This window comes from Gigantopelta aegis, chromosome 10, assembly GCF_016097555.1.
Source record: "Gigantopelta aegis isolate Gae_Host chromosome 10, Gae_host_genome, whole genome shotgun sequence".
NCBI classification, from domain to species: domain Eukaryota; kingdom Metazoa; phylum Mollusca; class Gastropoda; order Neomphalida; family Peltospiridae; genus Gigantopelta; species Gigantopelta aegis.
In genome coordinates, this window is record NC_054708.1 from 18181997 (window position 1) to 18207601 (window position 25605).

The window sequence follows — 25605 nt, forward strand, 5'->3', positions numbered from 1 at the left end:
TGGCTGGTAAAAGTTTTATGTGCATAGAGCTGAAGCATTTCTGTTTCATTAACAATTTCTTTTCTCCACTCAATAGGGTATCATTGTAACATGGATCATGCAGATTAATCTGGTACACATCGACTATTTAGGAGATAACCATATGGAGTTTTTAGATTTGTGTGTGTTATTGTCTATTTGATCCCGCAAATGTTATTTTTGACTGGAGGCTTTAGACTGAGGTTAAAAATAAAACATTTGTGGGCACCCGCAAATCTGAAAACTCCATATGGTTATGTCCATTATAAACTGATCCATTTTTCTGCAGAACTAACTGTATATTTGGTATTTCTTGAAGAAAAAAAAACCTGGCTACAATCTAACTGTAGACACTTGAACTGTCAACTTGGCCTGTTCTAATTGCTAATGACGTCATTAGCTTTCCGGGTGTTATTTTCGTTTGATCTCGGAAAAAGAATGTAATTAACCAATAACAAAACAGAACACACTTGCCATCAGTTTACAATTAAGATTAGAGAGTTAGGATGGGCAACGTGAAATATTAGCAGTGGGTTCAGTATGTCCAGATTAATTCCAGCAGATCAGGATAATGGGGTAAACTTATTCCTGCAGATCAGGATAATGGGGTAAACATATTCCTGCATATCAGGATAATGTGGTAAACATATTCCTGCAGATCAGGATAATGGGGGGGGGGGGGGGGTAAACATATTCCTGCAGATAAAGATCTGAGAGTAGAAGGACTTTAATAAAATTACCAGGAATCCAGGAGAGTAGCCAACAGAATGGGGTTTAGGCAGGGCTCCTAGAATGTTTATAAAATCCACTAGCCATTGGATCAGTGATTTTAAAAAGTTACTAGCCATAATTAAAAATTCACTAGCCCTACTTTAAGTTAATACAATTTTACTGAATAATAGTAGTAATCAGATATGTCACCTAAAGGGGGAGATAGAGCTTAAAAACACTAACATTGTGTGTGTGTGTGTGTGTGGGGGGGGGGGGGGGGTCATGATATTTTTTGTATTTACAAAATCGACTTAACTGCAACATTTGTCTTCTTTTTTTCCCTAGCTGTCGGGCATGGCAATAATAGTCACATACTAGCCCAACATTGAATATCACTAGCCATGGGAGTTTAACTACTATAATTAAGAAGCCCTGGTTTAGGGGTTGATTTGTTCAAGCAAATTGAGGTCTAAGGAACTAAGGGGTAGAACTACTCCAGCAGATTGTGGTCTTTGGGTATAAGTCTTACAGCAGATTGTGGTCATGGAATAGAAGTCTTACAGCAGATTGTGGTCTTGGGGTAGAAGTCTTACAGCAGATTGTGGTCTTGGGGTAGAAGTCTTACAGCAGATTGTGGTCTTGGGGTAGAAGTCTTACAGCAGATTGTGGTCTTGGGGTAGAAGTCTTACAGCAGATTGTGGTCTTGGGGTAGAAGTCTTACAGCAGATTGTGGTCTTGGGGTAGAAGTCTTACAGCAGATTGTGGTCTTGGGGTAGAAGTCTTACAGCAGATTGTGGTCTTGGGGTAGAAGTCTTACAGCAGATTGTGGTCTTGGGGTAGAAGTCTTACAGCAGATTGTGGTCTTGGAATTGAAGTCTTACAGCAGATTGTGGTCTTGGGGTAGAAGTCTTACAGCAGATTGTGGTCTTGGGGTAGAAGTCTTACAGCAGATTGTGGTCTTGGGGTAGAAGTCTTACAGCAGATTGTGGTCTTGGGGTAGAAGTCTTACAGCAGATTGTGGTCTTGGGGTAGAAGTCTTACAGCAGATTGTGGTCTTTGGGTATAAGTCTTACAGCAGATTGTGGTCTTGGAATAGAAGTCTTGCAGCAGATTGTGGTCTTGGAATAGAAGTCTTGCAGCAGATTGTGGTCTTGGAATAGAAGTTTTGCAGCAGATTGTGGTCTTTGGGTATAAGTCTTACAGCAGATTGTGGTCTTGGGGTAGAAGTCTTACAGCAGATTGTGGTCTTGGAATAGAAGTCTTGCAGCAGATTGTGGTCTTGGGGTAGAAGTCTTACAGCAGATTGTGGTCTTGGGGTAGAAGTCTTACAGCAGATTGTGGTCTTGGAATTGAAGTCTTACAGCAGATTGTGGTCTTGGGGTAGAAGTCTTACAGCAGATTGTGGTCTTGGAATAGAAGTCTTACAGCAGATTGTGGTCTTGGGGTAGAAGTCTTGCAGCAGATTGTGGTCTTGGAATAGAAGTCTTACAGCAGATTGTGGTCTTGGAATAGAAGTCTTACAGCAGATTGTGGTCTTGGAATAGAAGTCTTGCAGCAGATTGTGGTCTTGGGGTAGAAGTCTTGCAGCAGATTGTGGTCTTGGAGTAGAAGTCTTACAGCAGATTGTGGTCTTGGGGTAGAAGTCTTACAGCAGATTGTGGTCTTTGGGTATAAGTCTTACAGTAGACTGTGGTCTTGGAATAGAAGTCTTACAGCAGATTGTGGTCTTGGGGTAGAAGTCTTGCAGCAGATTGTGGTCTTGGAATAGAAGTCTTGCAGCAGATTGTGGTCTTGGAATAGAAGTTTTGCAGCAGATTGTGGTCTTTGGGTATAAGTCTTACAGCAGATTGTGGTCTTGGGGTAGAAGTCTTACAGCAGATTGTGGTCTTGGAATAGAAGTCTTGCAGCAGATTGTGGTCTTGGGGTAGAAGTCTTACAGCAGATTGTGGTCTTGGGGTAGAAGTCTTACAGCAGATTGTGGTCTTGGGGTAGAAGTCTTACAGCAGATTGTGGTCTTGGGGTAGAAGTCTTACAGCAGATTGTGGTCTTGGGGTAGAAGTCTTACAGCAGATTGTGGTCTTGGGGTAGAAGTCTTACAGCAGATTGTGGTCTTGGAATAGAAGTCTTGCAGCAGATTGTGGTCTTGGGGTATAAGTCTTGCAGCAGATTGTGGTCTTGGAGTAGAAGTCTTACAGCAGATTGTGGTCTTGGGGTAGAAGTCTTACAGCAGATTGTGGTCTTGGGGTAGAAGTCTTACAGCAGATTGTGGTCTTGGAATAGAAGTCTTACAGCAGATTGTGGTCTTGGGGTAGAAGTCTTGCAGCAGATTGTGGTCTTGGAATAGAAGTCTTACAGCAGATTGTGGTCTTGGAATAGAAGTCTTACAGCAGATTGTGGTCTTGGAATAGAAGTCTTGCAGCAGATTGTGGTCTTGGGGTATAAGTCTTGCAGCAGATTGTGGACTTGGAGTAGAAGTCTTACAGCAGATTGTGGTCTTGGGGTAGAAGTCTTACAGCAGATTGTGGTCTTGGGGTAGAAGTCTTACAGCAGATTGTGGTCTTGGAATAGAAGTCTTACAGCAGATTGTGGTCTTGGAATAGAAGTCTTACAGCAGATTGTGGTCTTGGGGTAGAAGTCTTACAGCAGATTGTGGTCTTGGAATAGAAGTCTTACAGCAGATTGTGGTCTTGGAATAGAAGTCTTACAGCAGATTGTGGTCTTGGAATAGAAGTCTTGCAGCAGATTGTGGTCTTGGGGTAGAAGTCTTGCAGCAGATTGTGGTCTTGGAGTAGAAGTCTTACAGCAGATTGTGGTCTTGGGGTAGAAGTCTTACAGCAGATTGTGGTCTTTGGGTATAAGTCTTACAGCAGATTGTGGTCTTGGAATAGAAGTCTTACAGCAGATTGTGGTCTTGGGGTAGAAGTCTTGCAGCAGATTGTGGTCTTGGAATAGAAGTCTTGCAGCAGATTGTGGTCTTGGAATAGAAGTCTTGCAGCAGATTGTGGTCTTGGGATATAAGTCTTGCAGCAGATTGTGGTCTTGGAGTAGAAGTCTTACAGCAGATTGTGGTCTTGGGGTAGAAGTCTTACAGCAGATTGTGGTCTTGGGGTAGAAGTCTTACAGCAGATTGTGGTCTTGGAATAGAAGTCTTGCAGCAGATTGTGGTCTTGGGGTAGAAGTCTTACAGCAGATTGTGGTCTTGGGGTAGAAGTCTTACAGCAGATTGTGGTCTTGGGGTAGAAGTCTTACAGCAGATTGTGGTCTTGGGGTAGAAGTCTTACAGCAGATTGTGGTCTTGGGGTAGAAGTCTTACAGCAGATTGTGGTCTTGGAATAGAAGTCTTGCAGCAGAGTGTGGTCTTGGGGTATAAGTCTTGCAGCAGATTGTGGTCTTGGAGTAGAAGTCTTACAGCAGATTGTGGTCTTGGGGTAGAAGTCTTACAGCAGATTGTGGTCTTGGGGTAGAAGTCTTACAGCAGAGTGTGGTCTTGGAATAGAAGTCTTACAGCAGATTGTGGTCTTGGGGTAGAAGTCTTGCAGCAGATTGTGGTCTTGGAATAGAAGTCTTACAGCAGATTGTGGTCTTGGAATAGAAGTCTTACAGCAGATTGTGGTCTTGGAATAGAAGTCTTGCAGCAGATTGTGGTCTTGGGGTATAAGTCTTGCAGCAGATTGTGGTCTTGGAGTAGAAGTCTTACAGCAGATTGTGGTCTTGGGGTAGAAGTCTTACAGCAGATTGTGGTCTTGGGGTAGAAGTCTTACAGCAGATTGTGGTCTTGGAATAGAAGTCTTACAGCAGATTGTGGTCTTGGAATAGAAGTCTTACAGCAGATTGTGGTCTTGGGGTAGAAGTCTTACAGCAGATTGTGGTCTTGGAATAGAAGTCTTACAGCAGATTGTGGTCTTGGAATAGAAGTCTTACAGCAGATTGTGGTCTTGGAATAGAAGTCTTACAGCAGATTGTGGTCTTGGGGTAGAAGTCTTACAGCAGATTGTGGTCTTGGAATAGAAGTCTTACAGCAGATTGTGGTCTTGGGGTAGAAGTCTTACAGCAGATTGTGGTCTTGGGGTAGAAGTCTTACAGCAGATTGTGGTCTTTGGGTAGAAGTCTTACAGCAGATTGTGGTCTTGGGGTAGAAGTCTTACAGCAGATTGTCGTCTTGGGGTAGAAGTCTTACAGCAGATTGTGGTCTTGGGGTAGAAGTCTTACAGCAGATTGTGGTCTTGGGATAGAAGTCTTACAGCAGATTGTGGTCTTTGGGTAGAAGTCTTACAGCAGATTGTGGTCTTGGGGTAGAAGTCTTGCAGCAGATTGTGGTCTTGGGGTAGAAGTCTTACAGCAGATTGTGGTCTTGGGGTAGAAGTCTTACAGCAGATTGTGGTCTTGGGATAGAAGTCTTACAGCAGATTGTGGTCTTTGGGTAGAAGTCTTACAGCAGATTGTGGTCTTGGGGTAGAAGTCTTACAGCAGATTGTGGTCTTGGGGTAGAAGTCTTGCAGCAGATTGTGGTCTTGGGGTAGAAGTCTTACAGCAGATTGTGGTCTTGGGGTAGAAGTCTTACAGCAGATTGTGGTCTTGGGGTAGAAGTCTTACAGCAGATTGTGGTCTTGGGGTAGAAGTCTTACAGCAGATTGTGGTCTTGGGGTAGAAGTCTTGCAGCAGATTGTGGTCTTGGGGTAGGTGCAGCAGATTGTGGTCTTACAGCAGATTGTGGTCTTGGGGTAGAAGTCTTACAGCAGATTGTGGTCTTGGAATAGAAGTCTTGCAGCAGATTGTGGTCTTGGGGTAGAAGTCTTACAGCAGATTGTGGTCTTGGAATAGAAGTTTTGCAGCAGATTGTGGTCTTTGGGTAGAAGTCTTACAGCAGATTGTGGTCTTGGGGTAGAAGTCTTACAGCAGATTGTGGTCTTGGGATAGAAGTCTTACAGCAGATTGTGGTCTTGGGGTAGAAGTCTTGCAGCAGATTGTGGTCTTGGGATAGAAGTCTTACAGCAGATTGTGGTCTTGGGGTAGAAGTCTTGCAGCAGATTGTGGTCTTGGGGTAGAAGTCTTACAGCAGATTGTGGTCTTGGGGTAGAAGTCTTACAGCAGATTGTGGTCTTGGAATAGAAGTCTTGCAGCAGATTGTGGTCTTGGGGTAGAAGTCTTACAGCAGATTGTGGTCTTGGGATAGAAGTCTTACAGCAGATTGTGGTCTTGGGATAGAAGTACTCCAACTAATTGTATTCTTAAGTGTAGAAGATTCAAGCAAATTGGTGATGGGGCAGAAATATTTCAGCAAATTGTGGTCATGGGGAAAAGTACTGAAACAGATTGTAGTCTTAATATAAGTGTTAGAAGATTCCAGCAAATTGGGATCTAGTGGCAGAAGTACTCCTGCAGATTGGGGTCTAGGGGCAGAAGTACTCATGCAGATTGGGATCTAGGGGCAGAAGTACTCCTGCAGATTGGGGTCATGGGCAGAAGTACTTCTGCAGATTGGGGTCATGGGACAGAAGTACTCCTGCAGATTGGAGTCATGGGGCAGAAGTACTCCTGCAGATTGGAGTCATGGGGCAGAAGTACTCCTGCAGATTGGGGTCATGGGGCAGAAGTACTCCTGCAGATTGGAGTCATGGGGCAGAAGTACTACAGATTGGGGTCATGGGCAGAAGTACTGCAGATTGGGGTCATGGGGCAGAAGTACTCCTGCAGATTGGAGTCATGGGGCAGAAGTACTGCAGATTGGAGTCATGGGGCAGAAGTACTCCTGCAGATTGGGATCTAGGGGCAGAAGTACTCCTGCAGATTGGAGTCATGGGACAGAAGTACTCCTGCAGATTGGAATCTAGGGGCAGAAGTACTCCTGCAGATTGGAGTCATGGGACAGAAGTACTCCTGCAGATTGGAATCTAGGGGCAGAAGTACTCCTGCAGATTGGAGTCATGGGACAGAAGTACTCCTGCAGATTGGGGTCTGGGGGCAGAAGTACTCCTGCAGATTGGAGTCATGGGGCAGAGGTACTACAGATTGGGGTCATGGGGCAGAAGTACTCCTGCAGATTGGGGTCTGGGGGCAGAAGTACTCCTGCAGATTGGAGTCATGGGGCAGAGGTACTACAGATTGGGGTCTAGGGGCAGAAGTACTCCTGCAGACTGGGGTCTGGGGGCAGAAGTACCCCATGCAGATTGGGGTCTAGGGACAGAAGTACTCCTGCAGATTGGAGTCATGGGGCAGAAGTACTCATGCAGATTGGGGTCTAGGGACAACGGTACTCCTGCAGATTGGAGTCATGGGGCAGAAGTACTCCTGCAGATTGGGGTCTGGGGGCAGAAGTACTCCTGCAGATTGGAGTCATGGGGCAGAAGTACTCCTGCAGATTGGGGTCTGGGGGCAGAAGTACTCCTGCAGATTGGAGTCATGGGGCAGAGGTACTACAGATTGGGGTCATGGGGCAGAAGTACTCCTGCAGATTGGGGTCTGGGGGCAGAAGTACTCCTGCAGATTGGAGTCATGGGGCAGAGGTACTACAGATTGGGGTCTAGGGGCAGAAGTACTCCTGCAGATTGGGGTCTGGGGGCAGAAGTACTCCTGCAGATTGGAGTCATGGGACAGAAGTACTCCTGCAGATTGGGGTCTGGGGGCAGAAGTACTCCTGCAGATTGGAGTCATGGGGCAGAGGTACTACAGATTGGGGTCATGGGGCAGAAGTACTCCTGCAGATTGGGGTCTGGGGGCAGAAGTACTCCTGCAGATTGGAGTCATGGGGCAGAGGTACTACAGATTGGGGTCTAGGGGCAGAAGTACTGCAGATTGGGGTCTGGGGGCAGAAGTACTCCTGCAGATTGGAGTCATGGGGCAGAGGTACTACAGATTGGGGTCTGGGGGCAGAAGTACTCCTGCAGATTGGAGTCATGGGGCAGAAGTACTCCTGCAGATTGGAGTCATGGGGCAGAAGTACTACAGATTGGGGTCTAGGGACAGAAGTACTCCTGCAGATTGGGGTCTAGGGACAGAAGTACTCCTGCAGATTGGAGTCATGGGACAGAAGTACTCCTGCAGATTGGAGTCATGGGACAGAAGTACTCCTGCAGATTGGGGTCTAGGGGCAGAAGTACTCCTGCAGATTGGAGTCATGGGGCAGAAGTACTCCTGCAGATTGGGGTCATGGGGCAGAAGTACTCCTGCAGATTGGAGTCATGGGGCAGAAGTACTGCAGATTGGTGTCTAGGGGCAGAAGTACTGCAGATTGGGGTCTAGGGGCAGAAGTACTGCAGATTGGGGTCTAGGGGCAGAAGTACTGCAGATTGGAGTCATGGGGCAGAAGTACTGCAACAGAGTGTAGAGATTTAAAATTGGTTTTGTTTAATGACACCACTAGAGTACATTGATTTATTAATCATTGGCTATTGGATGTTAAACTTTAACATATGGTAATTTTGACATTATAGTCTTAGGAAATCTGCTACATTTTCCCATTAGTAGCAATGGATAATTTATATGCACCATTACACAGACAAGATAGCATATACCATGGCCTTTGATATACCAGTCATGGTGTTGGAGTATTCCAGCAAAGTGGGGTCTAGGTGTAGATTGGGGTCTATGGATGGAAATATTCCAGCAAATTGGGGTCTGGGGATTGAAGTACTATTATTACATGAAATTATTTCGCCAAATTCAAATAAAAATCTCAAGTTGTGTTTAAAATTCACAGTTGGCGAATTTGTCGAGTGCCAGAGCTAGCCCAGGAAGCATAGGAGTAGACGTATTAAGCAGAATGGGGTCTAAGGTTTTAAGTGCTAGTATTCTAGGCAGGTCGGGGAACGGAGATAGAGATTTCGGGATCTATCGGGTAGAAGTATTCCTGCAATTAAGAGTATTGGCGTAGACGTATTCCAGAGTAATCAATACATGTATGTACATGTATGTAAATAGTTTACTGACACTATTTTTCATAGTCCCAAAAATATTTACATAAGAGTAAAAAAAGAGAGAGGAGAATTTCATCCCGGTTCCTACAGGCATGCAAAACACTATCGTCTGCAGTATAGCCTTACTCTCCGGGTGGGAGGGGTGGGGGTGGGGGGGTGGGGGGGGGGGGGGGGGGGGGTGGGGGGGGGGGGGGGGGTGGGGGGGGGGGGCATTTGGCCCCCTGAGAATCTCTCTCTTTTTTCTTTTTTTTACTCCAGAAAATAGCATACACATCTCGGGGTTTAATTTGTAGTGGGTTTTTTGTTTATAAAAAGTAGTGCCCCCTCCCCAGATTTTGATCAGGTTACAGCCCTGCTGCAATAATAACAAACAAACTAATTATAATAATTGAAATAATAAACACACCATAAAATGTTTTTTCCATTTTAAACCACTTTATTATTTTTATTTTTATTTAGTTGTATTTTTATTCAGAGTTATATGTTTGTAGTGGATAAAAAAAAAAGAGAAAAAAGTGTATACTAGTAATACCAGTTTAATATATAATAATATTCACATAAACTCGCTGTATAGCATAGAAATAAACCTGCTACATTTATTATAGACAAACCACTAAAATATTTAGCCAACCAAATTCAGCTTTGTAAGCTTGCCTATCCTATAGCTCCCCCAACCCCCACCAATATCAAAACATGGCCAATACCATGATAATATATAATAAAATAAGGGGCGAGATGTAGTCCAGTGGTAAAGCGCTCACTTGATGCGCGGTCGGTTTAGGATCGATCCACATCGGTGGCCCCATTGGGCTATTTCTCGTTTCAGCCAGTGCTCCACAGCTGGTGTAACAAAGGCTGTGGTATGTACTATCCTGTCTGTGGGATGGTTCATATAAAAGATCCATTGCTGCTAATCGAAAAGAGTAGCCCATGAAGTGGCGACAGCGGGTTTCTTCTCTATATCTGTGTGTTCATTAACCATATGTCTGATGCCATATAACCGTAAATAAAATGTGTTGAGTGCGTCGTTAAATAAAACATTTCCTTAATAAAATAATTGAAAATGATTTCACTCGGGGAAATAAACATAATGCGAAATAGAAGCTCGTTTAACATCCTATAAATCCTGTCGATGTATAATAATATATAGACAATATGAGTGACCCCATTTCATTGTTGGTGTGCCCAATATAAAATCTTGACTAGGCGCCAATAGTTTTTAATTATTTATTTTTTGTTTAAAGACTCCTCCAATAGTTCTCGTGTAATCTCCAAGGAGAGTATTACTGCACCTCGTCAACTAGATACACGTACGTCCCTGCATATACATTTGTATGTACAATATGAGACAATAATAAAATAATAATAAATAAATAAAATTTAATAAAAATGTTTTTTAAACAAATTTCATCATTTGAAAAGTCAGAAATTGATACATTAGTAAATTAAATAATTAATTAATAGCATTAACTGATATACCCCTAAAATAACAAACGGGTTTAAATTTTTATTTGGAGAATTACTAAATCAAGTTCTTAGACGATGTTCATTCATTGTGTACATTATACTGTTGTTTGTTTGTTTGTTTGTTTGTTTTTGCTACCAAAAACGTCTCAACAAATTGCCCCTCATTACGCAATGCGTATTAATGTCTTGCTGGTATGACATAAAAACACCTCAAATCGAGATCAATATTGAACCTATTCGCAAACACAGACCCCCAAACTGGAGACAGCCAGTCTGCAAACGAACAAATACGCCACTGACAACGTGCACACTGGCCTCAAGTTGTCGAAGGCGTCAAAGCACGTCCACGACGAACAAGGGAGGCGTCATAATAGGACGATAGCGACAACTGGTCGTCAAAGAAGCGATTATTAAACTTGAATGATGTACATGTTTTTAATTGTAATCTCCGCCGTGTAAAACCGAATCAATGGTCATTTCGTTGTCTGATAACGTGTTGATTGGTTATGTCTGTCGATATATTTTTTGTTTATTCGCTTTAAGTCGGTCGGTGGTGAAAGATACCGGTAGGGCTAATTAAAAACACATTTTAGGACCGCGAACAAATTATGACAGATTACGTGTACCAGTTTCTAACTGTTGATAAAATATTTATTTATTTATTTGTGTATTTATTTATTATATCAATGTACTAGTATCTATGTATCTATATGCTTGCAAAACAAATTGCTTTTAAACTTTGCGAGAATAGCTTGTTATGAAAAAAAAAAAAAAAAAAAAAAAGGCTGTTCGTAGACAGTTTTATATGCAGGTTGGGACGTATCTAAATCAGTTCAATTTAATTTCATATTGACAAAAGCATTACTAAGATAATGTAATGCAGAAAACAATGCACCAAACGAAATGAGTCAGCTAGTAAAAGGATTAGGGATTAAGACTAAAATTGATGTGAAATAAAAAGAAACTCTCAAAATAAGACATATTCATATCCATTAAAATTCTCACCAAGAAGATTTTAAAATTGGAGCTTAGCTTTTAGAGACGGATACATTTGTTTTCAATTATTTAAATCTTATTATCTTAGGCGCCAGAAGTGTGGAAGGGACAACTGACACTTCCAACTCTGAAGTTGAATTTATATTTTACTGATCTCTACAATTGCTAACATCTTCCGACACCTATGATTATAAGTAAATTTAGTTTTACACATCCATAAGTTAACGCATAGATACGATGCATGCTATTTTTAAATTTTTGCATAAAAATAACTGTCATAATTATTGTTGCAACTATTGGATATTCATGGCTAGTAACACTATTTTCGTGCACTACAATCGTTATTTTACTTGTATAGTTATATTGCAATATAATGAGACATAACTGATGATTTTTCATCTAATCTTACTTCTATTTCTCGCTCCAGCCAGTGCACCACGACTGGTACATCAAAGGTCGTGGTATGTGTTATCCTGTCTATGGGATGGTGCATATAAAATATATCTTGCTGCTAATCGAAAAGAGTAGCCCATGAAGTAAATCAAATGTGTTGAGCGTGTCGGTAAATAAAACATTTCCTTCCTAATCTTACTTCTATTTCTCGCTCCAGCCAGTGCACCACGACTGGTACATCAAAGGTCGTGGTATGTGTTATCCTGTCTATGGGATGGTGCATATAAAATATATCTTGCTGCTAATCGAAAAGAGTAGCCCATGAAGTAAATCAAATGTGTTGAGCGTGTCGGTAAATAAAACATGTCCTTCCTAATCTTACTTGTGATTGTTTTAATATGAAATAATAAAATATTGTACAAAAAGTTATCTAACTTAAAATATAATGACCGTTTAATACACTCAATGTTGCACCGACATATTGCAGGCTTCTTTCAAAGTAAAGCACTGTGCAAAAAATATTTTAAAGGGACATTCCTGAGTTTGCTGCATTGTAAGATGTTTTCGACAAATAAAATATTTCTACTATTAAACTTACATATTAAATATATTGTCTTGTTTAGAATATCAGTGTCTGTATATTCAAATTTTTTTCTGGTCGTCTTAATATTTGCAAGAAGCCCAAACTGGATTTTGTCTTCAAATAAAATTATTTCGTACGTACGAAAAAAAATTTTTTTAGGAAATAAAATGAAATTTAACCTAGTACGAATATTAGGACGATCAAAAACACGTTTAATATACAGCCACTAATATTTTATGCAGAAACATATATTTGATATGTAATTACATCGTTAAAAAGTCTTGTGTTAGTCGATAACATCTTAAAAATTGCAGCAAACTGAGGAATGTCCCTTTAAAAGAAGACTTTATTTTAAGTATTCAGACCATATAAAAGTAACTTTAATAAAAAAAATAAAAAAAGAGTAAAAAATAAAAAATAAAATGAAAAAGAAAGATACAGTACCCCATGTAATAATCTTGATTTTTTTTTTAATAATCTTTTAAACAGGTTATTTTGTATTTTTACTGTTAGATTTTTGTTCGTTTGTTTTGTTTTGTTTTATTTCGTTGTTTTTTGTTTTTTGTTTTCTTTGCGATTAAAAGCAATTTAATGCACATTGTGTTTTGTACCGATTTATTAATTTTTCACTCTAGAAGGATTTTTAAAATTAATATTCGTGTATGACGTTTTTCTTAAGTTGTAGGCTCCTGATAAAAAGTTACACACAAAAAAAAATCATATTTTTCTGCGTTTAGTTTAGAATTTGTTTCATCTGTCGGGAACATACATACAAGACTAGTATTTAGCATTATGGTATATTTTAACTATTTCGTGTTGCTGTTACTTGGCTGCTATGACAGAAATTGTGTGGAACTCACAACCTCGTGTTGTTATCTTTCGGAAATGGTCCAAACTGAACAACACATCCATAGAAAGTGACTTTTTCGGAACAGTATTTTGTCAATTTGTGTCACTTTTGCTCTTTATTTGAGTATTTAAGATTTTTCTTAGCATGTCATTCCAACTGAATTATCTTTCCATCGCCATGTATGTGCGAAAGACCTATCTATTGATATTAGTACGCAGGGGTATTTTTCGTCGAATGAGACTGGTCACAGGTGATCGCCTTGCCGTACACACACGAACGGGAGTTGTACTAATTCTTTTGTTAAAATAATTAATCCCATTGCGTTTTTCACAATCGGCTAACGGAAGCCGAATTTCACCATGATGATGCAAAACTACATTTGAATACGTTCTGTGCTTATCCTTACGCAATGGCTCAGTTTTTGACAATCCCAAGTGAAAGAAATGGCACCTGATTTTAAAAGGATTTTCGAGGAGGAGGAGCAATAATCTCGTAAAGAGAGATATTTCGTGTCTATTCATGTTAGGGGTTCGAGGTTCATTAGGTAGCCTGATGGACCCATGAAAGAGTCGTCAGGTAACGTGGCATCTGACACTAACAGTTTTTTAATTTACATCTCTTACAGACTCAAGCCTCAAAATTAACATTGGACTACATTACACAATACAACACACCTGGTAACTCGGACACGCCTACAAGGTTAATTGTAGTCTCTAATTTCAGAGGTTCATAGAAACTGTTTGCTAATTTCTAGGTTAATTTCGGAAAGTCTGAAAATGGTATTTAACAATGCCCCAAAACTAATTTTAAAAATAGTTAAAATCGTTTCTGATATTTCGATTATTATTTTTTTAAATGGGTATCTTTAATGTTTATTTCTATATTATATTATATTATATTATATTATATTATATTATATTATGTTATATTATATTATATAGGTTTCCCTTAATTATCAAAGTATAACACAGGAATTGTATATGTTGTTTCCATCATAGCACACAAGACAAAACACTTTCAAATACTTCCTAACATGATTTGAATATTTTAACTAAATGATCAACATATATTTGCAAAAGAAATTGGAATACATTATTTAACCTGACAGATTAACAGTATATGATTTTTCTCATGGACAGGCTAACTAAAATCATAACCTTTATCAAACCAGTTCTGAAGCACTGGCTGGAACGGGATAAAACCCAACGAGTCCACGGAGAGGAATTGGTTAGAATATAGGAAACATGATAAATATACAGCAGTTAGGGACAAAAAGTCGAAATTATCTTTCTTATTCTACAGTATCAAAGTTCGTTAGTTAATATGGTCATAAACTGTTGTTTACGCGAGGTTAAAGTAATTATCGTTTGAGTTAGGGCGAACTAACCAAAAATCACTTTGGAAATTCATTATTTAATGGAGTGAAAACGAAAGAAAAAAATCTAATTCCATGAAAATATTAGTTTTCTCGAAAACTCGCGCCCACGTGCTTGCTCTTGGATGCACTAATGCTTATCAATTTGCGTCTCCAAGGCAACACATGAACATCTCCAAGACTTATGCGACAGGCTGGCAAATAAAATGATTAAAATTATCCCAGTTCATCGCTAACCGATGTCAATTTCCACAATTTCCGTGTCAATTTCTTGGTATTAAGCTCTTAAAAGTCATTGCTTGAGTCAAGCGAGGTCTATTTCGGATGTTCGATTGCTAACAACAAAATTAATGATATGCAATTAGAGCCCTCATCGGTGAAAATTGACTACACACGATGAAATCAACATTCTTAGTGGCTGTAATTAATCTTTTATGCCTCTTCACAGCGAGCAGAGCCTGTGAGTGAATAGCACGCTCGTATGCTTGGTTTGTTTCAAGTGTATAGGGGAAATAATGAATATTTCTCAGTTTTCCGACGGGTTCCTTGAATTGTTGCAAAAAAAAAGAAAAAGAGGCAGACTTCAAATCAAATGCTTCTAAGAGGCCAACGCCGGCGTGGTGAATATTCATTGCACATGCGCGAACAAAGGGCTGACGGCGACAAGGCATGCCAACTGCAAACAGGAATGTGGGTTGCCCTCTGGATGAAAGTGCCACCATGCAATTAAGTTGTTGCAGCACTTGGGTCAATGAACCGCCGAAGACGTAGCGTGAAACCATATTAATTAGTTTGTTTTTCATTGAAACGTTCTATTGATTTAATTAATTATTATATGAGTCTTCTTACTGTCTCTTTATAGCTTTTTTTTTGGGGGGGGGGGGGGGGGGGGGAGGGGGGGAGAGGAGGCAAATTGAATGTACAGAATATACTAACAAAATATTGGATAAATCATATATTCAGGGCCGTACCCTTTTCTTTTTTTTATCACTCCAGAAAATAGCACATCACAGGATTTAATTTGTATAGTGTTTCATTTCTTTTATAAAAAACTAGTGTCTCTCCCACCCCCACCCCCCACCCCCCAGAATTTTGATCAGGGTACGGCCCTGATATTATTGATATTAATAATAACATTTTATGATGATGATAATGATGATGATGGTGGTCTGACGGAGACACTATCCACTACTAAAAAAGCAGTAATATGCTTCTAATGACTCTCGACGTTCCAGGCTCTACTTTCTGAAACGTTAGAATAAACACGATATTAAAGAGCTATATAATGGTTATATAACATTAATAATATGCATTTAAAAATAAGCTTTTGAAGAAGAACATTTAAAAATAACTTTTATTTACATCGCATTTTATTTAGTCATTCAGTCCTTTTATTTTATTTTTGTAACGTTTTTAATAATATACATTTTATGATTTAAGTTTTTAAATTTTATTGCTATGTATTGTACGTATCTTAACATTTAGTGTTTTATATATTTTAGTATTTTTTTTAATAACTCGTTGTTTCAAAACGTATCTATCTCACTTTCGCCCTTTAGATACGTTTTCAAACAACTCGTAAGATAAATAGTATATAAAGGCCAGCCATGTACCATAGCCATAGTCAGAAGATGGCCGCACTGGGGAGGGGGGAGGATAGTAACTGTTATATATTAATTTGATTTTCGTTTGTGATATTTGTCTTCACAGTTTGGGAACATTTTCCTTGTTCATACAAGTAAAGTTAGTAGCTAAATACAAACTTTACAAACCCCTAAAACCATTAATTTTACAAAGTCGTTTTTGTTTATTTCTTAAAATTACCGATATCGGGTCCACTTGACTTGTAAAACTGAAGATGAATTAACATTCGGTGAGTGTCACATGACTTCACATATGCTATATCAACAAAACCAAGTCATTTACGTTTCTTTCGATGTTCAGTATACTAAAATATAAGACTAGTATATAATACAATGTACTATAGGACGTCCTGTTCAATTGTTTAGACACTAAGTTTTTTGCAAATGTTACGTTTAATTCTTATTCAGTCCATGTGTTCTTTACATTTGCATGAAAACAAACCCAAACCCTGACAGATTGTATATACAATTCATTATCTAAAATGCACGAAGTTGAATTATTTCCATTTTATTAAAAAATGTGTTTGTTTTGAATGCACGTTTATTCCCCTATAAATAACTACGGCTATTTGCATAACAAAAGATTAAGATACGAGGCTACGTGAAGGCCATTATAGCTTGTTTCATGGAATCAAGGTTGTTGTTTTGGAATGTAAAATGTGTACTAGCTTTGTCTAACCTTTTCTTTAAACATATACTTAAAAATACATGTAACCATTCCATGTACATGCATAATATTGAATCAGTTTTGCCAATACATTATTTATTTGAATTTTTAAAAATAAATTATATATTTACATACCGTACCTAACCTAACACAACTACATACGAAGCCAGAGGTGGGTGTGGGGTTGGGCAGAGGGCCACGCCTCCACCAATCGCAGGTATACAATATTCTGACCACGTGTGTGTGCAATATGTCACAATGAACATCACAAGATTAAGACCTCACCCCAACCCCCCTCACTAAAAAGGAACGTGGCCTTCTGTTGAACGCTTGCCTGTGCATTAGTAAATAAGAAATATTATATATTATTCATGGACATACAACCTGACAGTCATAATGCAACAACCTATCGTCTAGTTACTTTACAGTGTTTTATCCTCAATAGCACCCAAACTTATTTATTTTTGTATCAGTACATTACATTAATGAAATAGCAGGCGCGGATCCAGAAGTTTTTAATAGTTGAGGCCCAAAACCTGTTGTTGCTTTTGAACAGGTGGATGTGATAAGTTTTAATTTTTTGTGCATTCTGTAATGTATAATTATTGTTTTAAAAAAATAAAAAGAGGGGGCGTGTCACTTGGACTCCCCGCCTGAATCCGCGCCTGAATTGTTTATTGACTTATGTTTCCAAATTGTTTCTTTTATATATAGGTCATACTACAATATATTCCGCTAGGAAGGTGGAAAAGAACATTAGAACTATAGAGTGATGCTTTTGTTGTGCAAATAGCCTTAGTTATCTATAGGACAAAGAACCTGCATTCAAAACATACAGAGATTTTTGTAAAATGGAAATAAGTCAAGTTCGTGCATTTTAGATGATGAATTGTGCATGAATTTGAAATACGTCTGGGTTTGGGTTTGTTTTGACGCGTATGTAAATAAAACAAGTATTGAATAGGAATTAAACGTAACATTTGCAAAAAACTTAGGGTCTGACCAATTGAACAGGACTATAGTATAGCATAGACATATTTTGCCCGGAGTTACTTCTACAGTTTAACATTAGCCTGCATATACAGTTGTAACACATTGGTATTTTAACAGTTTCTCTGGCAGATATAGCACCACCAACACGGTCTTAATTGCAATTACGCGGTTGGCAGTCGGCCGCTTTTAGTCAAAATGTAACAGGTACACTTTGGTGTGAGGACGGCTAAATGGCCGAATGCTGGACACGCCATTTGTCAGTTTGACGTAGATACACATCAAGGAACTTAATGTCATAATTCTATCCGAGAGACCTGCATGTCGCTTTCTGTTGTTAAGACAAGAACATTAATTGTTGAACAATTATGTTCTTTTGGTTTAAACAATATTTATTTCTGTGTATATATTAACAGATGGGATTGGTAAACAGTCGTAGCTTGTATAAAGACTTTTCCCTATATTATACAATTGAAATAAAAACTGGTCAGCATGAACATATTGAAAAAAAACAAAAACAAGACGTACATATTTGTTGAAACAAGTAAAACTATTGGATTTTTAACCTGTCAAAATATAAATATTTTGGTATGTAGATTAGAACACAGGAACAAGAAGAATAAAGGAGAAGGTGGACGGTTTTATCAGTCAAAACGTTTGCTTTCAGCAATGAAATGTTGGATTGCTTTGAAGATGAGACTATTTTCTTGTAGTGTTTATTTTCATTTCATTTCAATTTATTTTCATGCTTATATTCGGTTACGGTTCAAGCACGCTGTCGTGGGCACACACCTCAGCTATCTGGTCGGTCTGTCCAGGACAGTGGGTTAGCTGTTAGTGGTTAGTGAGAAAGAAGAGGGTGTAGTGGCCTCGGTGGCGTTGTGGTTAAACCATCGGACTACAGGCTGGTAGGTACAGGGTTCGTAGCCCGGTACCGGCTCCAACCCAGAGCAAGTTCTTAAGGGCTCAATGGGTAGGTGTAAGGCCACTACACCCTCTTCTCTCTCACTAACCACTAACCAACTAAGAACTAACCCACTGTCCTGGACAGACAGCCCAGATAGCTGAGGTATGTGCCCATGATAGCGTGCTTGAACCTTAATTGGATATAAGCACGAAAATAAATTGAAATAAAATCAACTAGAAAACCGTTGTCCGTGATCAAGGCCGTGTTTATGTGACTCAGGATGTTCTGTATTTTTAAAATAATCTTTAAAATAAAAAAAAGTATAATATTTTGTGTTATAGATGACGGGAAATTGAATTTTGTTTATTTCATCGAAAATTGAAAATATTCTCATGTAGTATTCGAATAGGTGTACAACACGTTTGAAGATTTCTTATAGAATGTATAGAAATCTATATAATTATTTTTTTTACACATTTTAGCAATTTAAAAATCAATAGTTATAAAGTAGAATTATATTTATACAGACAGCGGTAGCATATGCAACAGAACTTGTAATAAAATGTTCTTTCGTCTGGTTTGTAAATTCCTGTAATTTAATCAACTAGTACAAATGTACCAGCTACTATTGTGCTTGAAACAAATGTACCAGCTACTATTGTGCGTGAAACAAATGTACCAGCTACTATTGTGCGTGAAACAAATGTACCAGCTACTATTGTGCTTGAAACAAATGTACCAGCTACTATTGTGCGTGAAACAAATGTACCAGCTACTATTGTGCTTGAAACAAATGTACCAGCTACTATTGTGCTTGAAACAAATGTACCAGCTACTATTGTGCGTGAAACAAATGTACCAGCTACTATTGTGCTTGAAACAAATGTACCAGCTACTATTGTGCTTGAAACAAATGTACCAGCTACTATTGTGCTTGAAACAAATGTACCAGCTACTATTGTGCTTGAAACAAATGTACCAGCTACTATTGTGCTTGAAACAAATGTACCAGCTACTATTGTGCTTGAAACAAATGTACCAGCTACTATTGTGCGTGAAACAAATGTACCAGCTACTATTGTGCGTGAAACAAATGTACCAGCTACTATTGTGCTTGAAACAAATGTACCAGCTACTATTGTGCTTGAAACAAATGTACCAGCTACTATTGTGCGTGAAACAAATGTACCAGCTACTATTGTGCTTGAAACAAATGTACCAGCTACTATTGTGCTTGAAACAAATGTACCAGCTACTATTGTGCGTGAAACAAATGTACCAGCTACTATTGTGCTTGAAACAAATGTACCAGCTACTATTGTGCGTGAAACAAATGTACCAGCTACTATTGTGCGTGAAACAAATGTACCAGCTACTATTGTGCTTGAAACAGATGTACCAGCTACTATTGTGCTTGAAACAAATGTACCAGCTACTATTGTGCGTGAAACAAATGTACCAGCTACTATTGTGCGTGAAACAAATGTACCAGCTACTATTGTGCGTGAAACAAATGTACCAGCTACTATTGTGCTTGAAACAGATGTACCAGCTACTATTGTGCTTGAAACAGATGTACCAGCTACTATTGTGCGTGAAACAGATGTACCAGCTACTATTGTGCGTGAAACAAATGTACCAGCTACTATTGTGCGTGAAACAGATGTACCAGCTACTATTGTGCTTGAAACAAATGTACCAGCTACTATTGTGCTTGAAACAGATGTACCAGCTACTATTGTGCTTGAAACAGATGTACCAGCTACTATTGTGCGTGAAACAGATGTACCAGCTACTATTGTGCGTGAAACAAATGTACCAGCTACTATTGTGCTTGAAACAGATGTACCAGCTACTATTGTGCTTGAAACAGATGTACCAGCTACTATTGTGCGTGAAACAAATGTACCAGCTACTATTGTGCGTGAAACAAATGTACCAGCTACTATTGTGCTTGAAACAGATGTACCAGCTACTATTGTGCTTGAAACAGATGTACCAGCTACTATTGTGCGTGAAACAGATGTACCAGCTACTATTGTGCGTGAAACAGATGTACCAGCTACTATTGTGCTTGAAACAAATGTACCAGCTACTATTGTGCGTGAAACAGATGTACCAGCTACTATTGTGCGTGAAACAGATGTACCAGCTACTATTGTGCGTGAAACAGATGTACCAGCTACTATTGTGCGTGAAACAGATGTACCAGCTACTATTGTGCGTGAAACAGATGTACCAGCTACTATTGTGCGTGAAACAGATGTACCAGCTACTATTGTGCGTGAAACAGATGTACCAGCTACTATTGTGCGTGAAACAGATGTACCAGCTACTATTGTGCGTGAAACAGATGTACCAGCTACTATTGTGCGTGAAACAAATGTACCAGCTACTATTGTGCGTGAAACAGATGTACCAGCTACTATTGTGCGTGAAACAAATGTACCAGCTACTATTGTGCGTGAAACAGATGTACCAGCTACTATTGTGCTTGAAACAAATGTACCAGCTACTATTGTGCGTGAAACAGATGTACCAGCTACTATTGTGCGTGAAACAAATGTACCAGCTACTATTGTGCGTGAAACAGATGTACCAGCTACTATTGTGCGTGAAACAAATGTACCAGCTACTATTGTGCGTGAAACAGATGTACCAGCTACTATTGTGCTTGAAACAAATGTACCAGCTACTATTGTGCGTGAAACAGATGTACCAGCTACTATTGTGCGTGAAACAGATGTACCAGCTACTATTGTGCGTGAAACAAATGCGGGGTCCTGTTAAGATTAGGAAAACAAAACTATTACAAAGTTTTCTACAGAAATTGGGTCAACGAAAATCACATAAAATAAACACGCAAGTATCTTTTTTTCTCTCAGATAAATGTAATTTTGACATATGTTTAGTAAAGATGTAATGAACATATTTAAGGCAATCCTATTCTTTAAAAGAAGATGATATAGTTAATTGCAAAACAATATATATATAACAGAAAAAATTTAATTAATTGAACTCGGCAATATCAAAATAATAGCATTCGACTCGAGCCATGTGTGAGACCAACTATTTAATAATGATAGAGAAAACCTACACCGTTAAAACTATTAATAAACAAAACAGAAAGCATTGAAGACCTTCCAAGCAAAGACGGGTTCAAATTTTGCCCATTTCTTTTTGCAAAGAAGGTAACCTGGAATTTGTATTGCTTTCATTACCAACTAGATACACGATCAATATTTCCATATAAAACTGTCTTTAAAAAAAAGAAGTTTTCAAATAAATGACATTGTATAGAAGATTTTGTTTTCGTGTACATGCGTACTTAAAACATACCAATTTTATATCTCAACAACAGAAATCTAGACTTATTCTTTGGAAGGTACAAGAAGTGAAGAAAACATTATTTTCTTTTGAATCATTTATTTTGAGAAAGGAAAGTCAGACAGACTTGAAACTGAAGACCATTTTATTTCGCGCGATGTGGTGGTACTACTGGGATTTTGTTATCGTCCTTGGTTCGATGCGCGGTCGGTCTAGGATCGATCCCCATCAGTGGGCCCATTAGGCTATTTCTCGTTCCAGCCAGTGCACCACGACTGGTATATCAAAGGCCGTTGTATGTACTACCCTGTCTGTGGGATGGTGCATATAAAAGATCCCTTGCTGCTAATCGAAATAGAGTAGCTCATGAAGTGGCGACAGCGGGTTTCCTCTCTCAATATATGTGTGGTCCTTAACCATATGTCCGACGCCATATAACCGTAAATAAAATGTGTTGAGTGCGTCGCTGAATAAAACATTTCGTTTCTTTCGTCCTTGGTTTGTCAAATGGGATCATACGGTGATTTACTCAGTATCAGGGTAACCCTCGTCTCTCTACTTCATTAGCTTACCTGCACGTGCGGCCTTACTCTGTGGGTGTTCTCTACCTGTCAGAAAACGTTTTCATATAATTCACGGGGGGAGAAAGATGTTCGCATAAGAGGTGGAAAGAATAGAAACTGTTCAGTCTACAGCTTCCGTGCCCACTGACCGTGCCTTTGCTTTTGTCGTCCCATTTCTGCGCTCGTAGATCCGAACAATCGAATAAAGTTTTGCCTTGCCTCCAGAAATGAAGCGAGCCTGCGTATTATGGATGATAATTAAAAGATGAGATGCCCACCCTATGTTACGATGTAGCGGAGCTCAACAGTTAATTCAATTAACGCGGCTTTTGTCGGAGTGGTCTTGCGGCTGTGGTGTTGCTGGTTATTGGCCGGCAATCGCACAATCTTGTTTTGACGCTGTTGTTGGGCTGTTGTTACAGGACCTAACAAAAACTTGTCCTCTCGCTTCGCGGCCCAGCCCGAGAGGTTCTGGGAGGTTGTGGTTTTGTTGATGGACTCCGGACCCCTGTTAGTTTGTCAATCCACCCAAAACACGGTCGCCTCAAGGGGAGTTCTCTTACACATTGATTCGATCCACAAAAACGTTGCTCATCCCTTTGAGCCGTAATTACACGATAGTAGGAGCTATTACAAATTTTTAAGTAGCGCTAAATAAAAGGATTAGTTTAATCTCATTGCGGAAATTACCGGCAACAGCCGACAGTGTGGTTAGTTAAACGGTGCAACAAATCTGCCGCGGTTATGCAGTTAATATGTCATTGTTTCGCGTGACTTCCAATTGTTAAATGAGACATTATTTTTACAGAGTGACAAGACGATGGCGACGGCTTGAGTTTGGCCTGGGTGTAAATTATCTTGTTCCTGTCTCATATCACGTAAGACATGCTAGTAGATGGGTGAAAATATTTATACAAATATTTAAATGACAATCCCTTGCTTCCCCGTAAGTTTTTACAAAACAAAATAGTTCAGTTTTAATCAAATGTTTGGGATTTTTTTTTTTTTTTTTTTTTTTTTTTTTTACTTTGCCTTATGCAGAAATACGATTTTTAAAAATTAAAATAGCGATGTTGTCCAGATTCCAGATAAAGTAAATAACAATTATAAAAAAAAAATACTAACAGTTTCTTTTATAAAAAATGTTTAGAATATATTTATTAAAATGTTAAGTATATAAATAAATTTAAACAGTAATAGTAATGGACATTAATTAATTAATTAATTTATTTATTTTATGAGATGCTCGTAAGACGCATTTTTCGTATACTTAATTATTTTAGTTTAAAACATTCAGAGATTTGTTTAAAACTGAAATAACTAAATTAGTGCAATTTAGATATGAAATATGTGGAGGTTTGTTATAATTTTCCAGCATATTTAAAATTGTTTAAAACAAATAAACAAATAAAACAATAAAAAAGTATAAAATTAAATTTTAAAATAATAATACCCCCCCCCCCCCCGAAAAAAAAAACCTCCACCAAAAAACCCCAAAACAAACAAAACAAAAACAACAACAAAAAACACAATAACCAAATATCGAATAGGAAATTAATGCAACGATAAGAACAAATAAATTAGCTTTTAAATAACTTAACAGAATTGTAGTCAGTACATACCAAAATTGATCTTTTTTTAATGAATCAAAAAGTATATGAACATAATACTACCTAAGTCACAATATAATAATACTAATAACAAAACAATTGTTGTAACTTGCTTTATCTTGTTATAAATTCATAAATTAATATGCACTGAAGTACAGAATTAAAACGTGCGTAATATATATACAAGATATTTAACTCCAAAACTATATTAAAACTAAAACATATTCTTTGGACCTTACAATAAATATAACTCTTTGTAATAAATTATTATATACATACTTATTACATTAAAATATTTTACAGTTTCATTTAGCCCCCCACCCCACCAAACACACACGCACACGCACGCACACACGTAAACATTTTAAAATTAAAATATAAATTCATACATATTTGTACTGACTTGTATACAGTTTCTGACTGTATTATGGGCCTATGACCTTTATACTGAATAAAAATTGTCTTGTCTTGTCTTGTCTTGTACTGACTTGTTACTATACATTTCTGCTAAATATAGCTATTGTTACTTTTTAGAATTTGATATATAATAGTAGTACTTATAAATTTAAGAAATTAAAGACATTAATTATAAATTAAACATAGTCTTTCTCTCGTAAATTAATATTTTACTTTAATATAATATACTTTGAAAACATAAAATTTATATTCTGGTTGAAATGTACTGAACAAAATAAACGCAAATATTAATGTACATTTTTAAAAAATCCAACATATTTAAAATTATTCAGCTTGAATTGAATTGGCTCATGCGTCTATTAAAACGATCAATGTAAATTGAATATTTTAGGCTTCTTTGACAGTCTATTTACCGATATAAATCTTCTTCTTCGTTTTTTTTCAGTTTATATAAATAAATTCTCTTAAATATATCTGCCATACCATGAACCGTTATTTCAGTCAAAACTAGGCCTATTTCATTAGACCCGATGACATTTTATTTTCATTACTGTAATAAAATAATGCAGTTATCCTACAAATTAGTGAGGGTTTTTCTCATTATCTTTGGTAGCCCAGGAGAATGATTATCTGTCAAGCCGATGTACGATCACGAGTCGCATTTAACTCAGCTTTTCTCACCATCCCATTGTGTTATTGACTGTCTTAATCTTACTTCGATTTCCGTCCGGAGGCGGGGTCCGCGCAGTCCTATAGACCAATCAGAACTCCGTCTTCAAAGGCGATATAGCCGTATCAAGTTCTTATTGGTCCAATTGTAGGAACAGGAGGAGTTGAATTACGTCTTCAGTAACTAATTTAATATAGCAAGAAAAATATACCAGAGTTTAAACTGAGACCAGTTATTGCAGAGGACATAGCTCCAAAGCTAAAAGTTATTCGCTTTACGATTTTTGTTTTGTTAATTTGCTAGCGCAAATGAAGAATTTGTATAAATGGAATTACTTATAGACGTGTAAATAGTTTAATTTAAATACTTTGATACAAGTTCATCAAGTTCAGCTTTTGAAAAACATTTTTTTTTATTCAAGATTTTTGTGATAAATTCACAAAAAATAACAGTCTGTTACTCAGAATATACTTTGGAACATTGTGAAAAATATATTTGGTGAAAA

The 25605-nt window shown here is 38.2% G+C and overlaps 1 protein-coding gene across 1 annotated transcript; it reads left to right on the plus strand.

Moving 5' to 3' along the window:
• Positions 1-7000: 7000 nt before the first annotated feature.
• Positions 7001-7939, plus strand: LOC121383512 (LWamide neuropeptides-like). The gene has a single exon (XM_041513582.1). The coding sequence runs from the start codon at positions 7001-7003 to the stop codon at positions 7937-7939; it is 939 nt and encodes a 312-aa protein (XP_041369516.1).
• The last annotated feature ends 17666 nt before the right edge of the window (positions 7940-25605 follow it).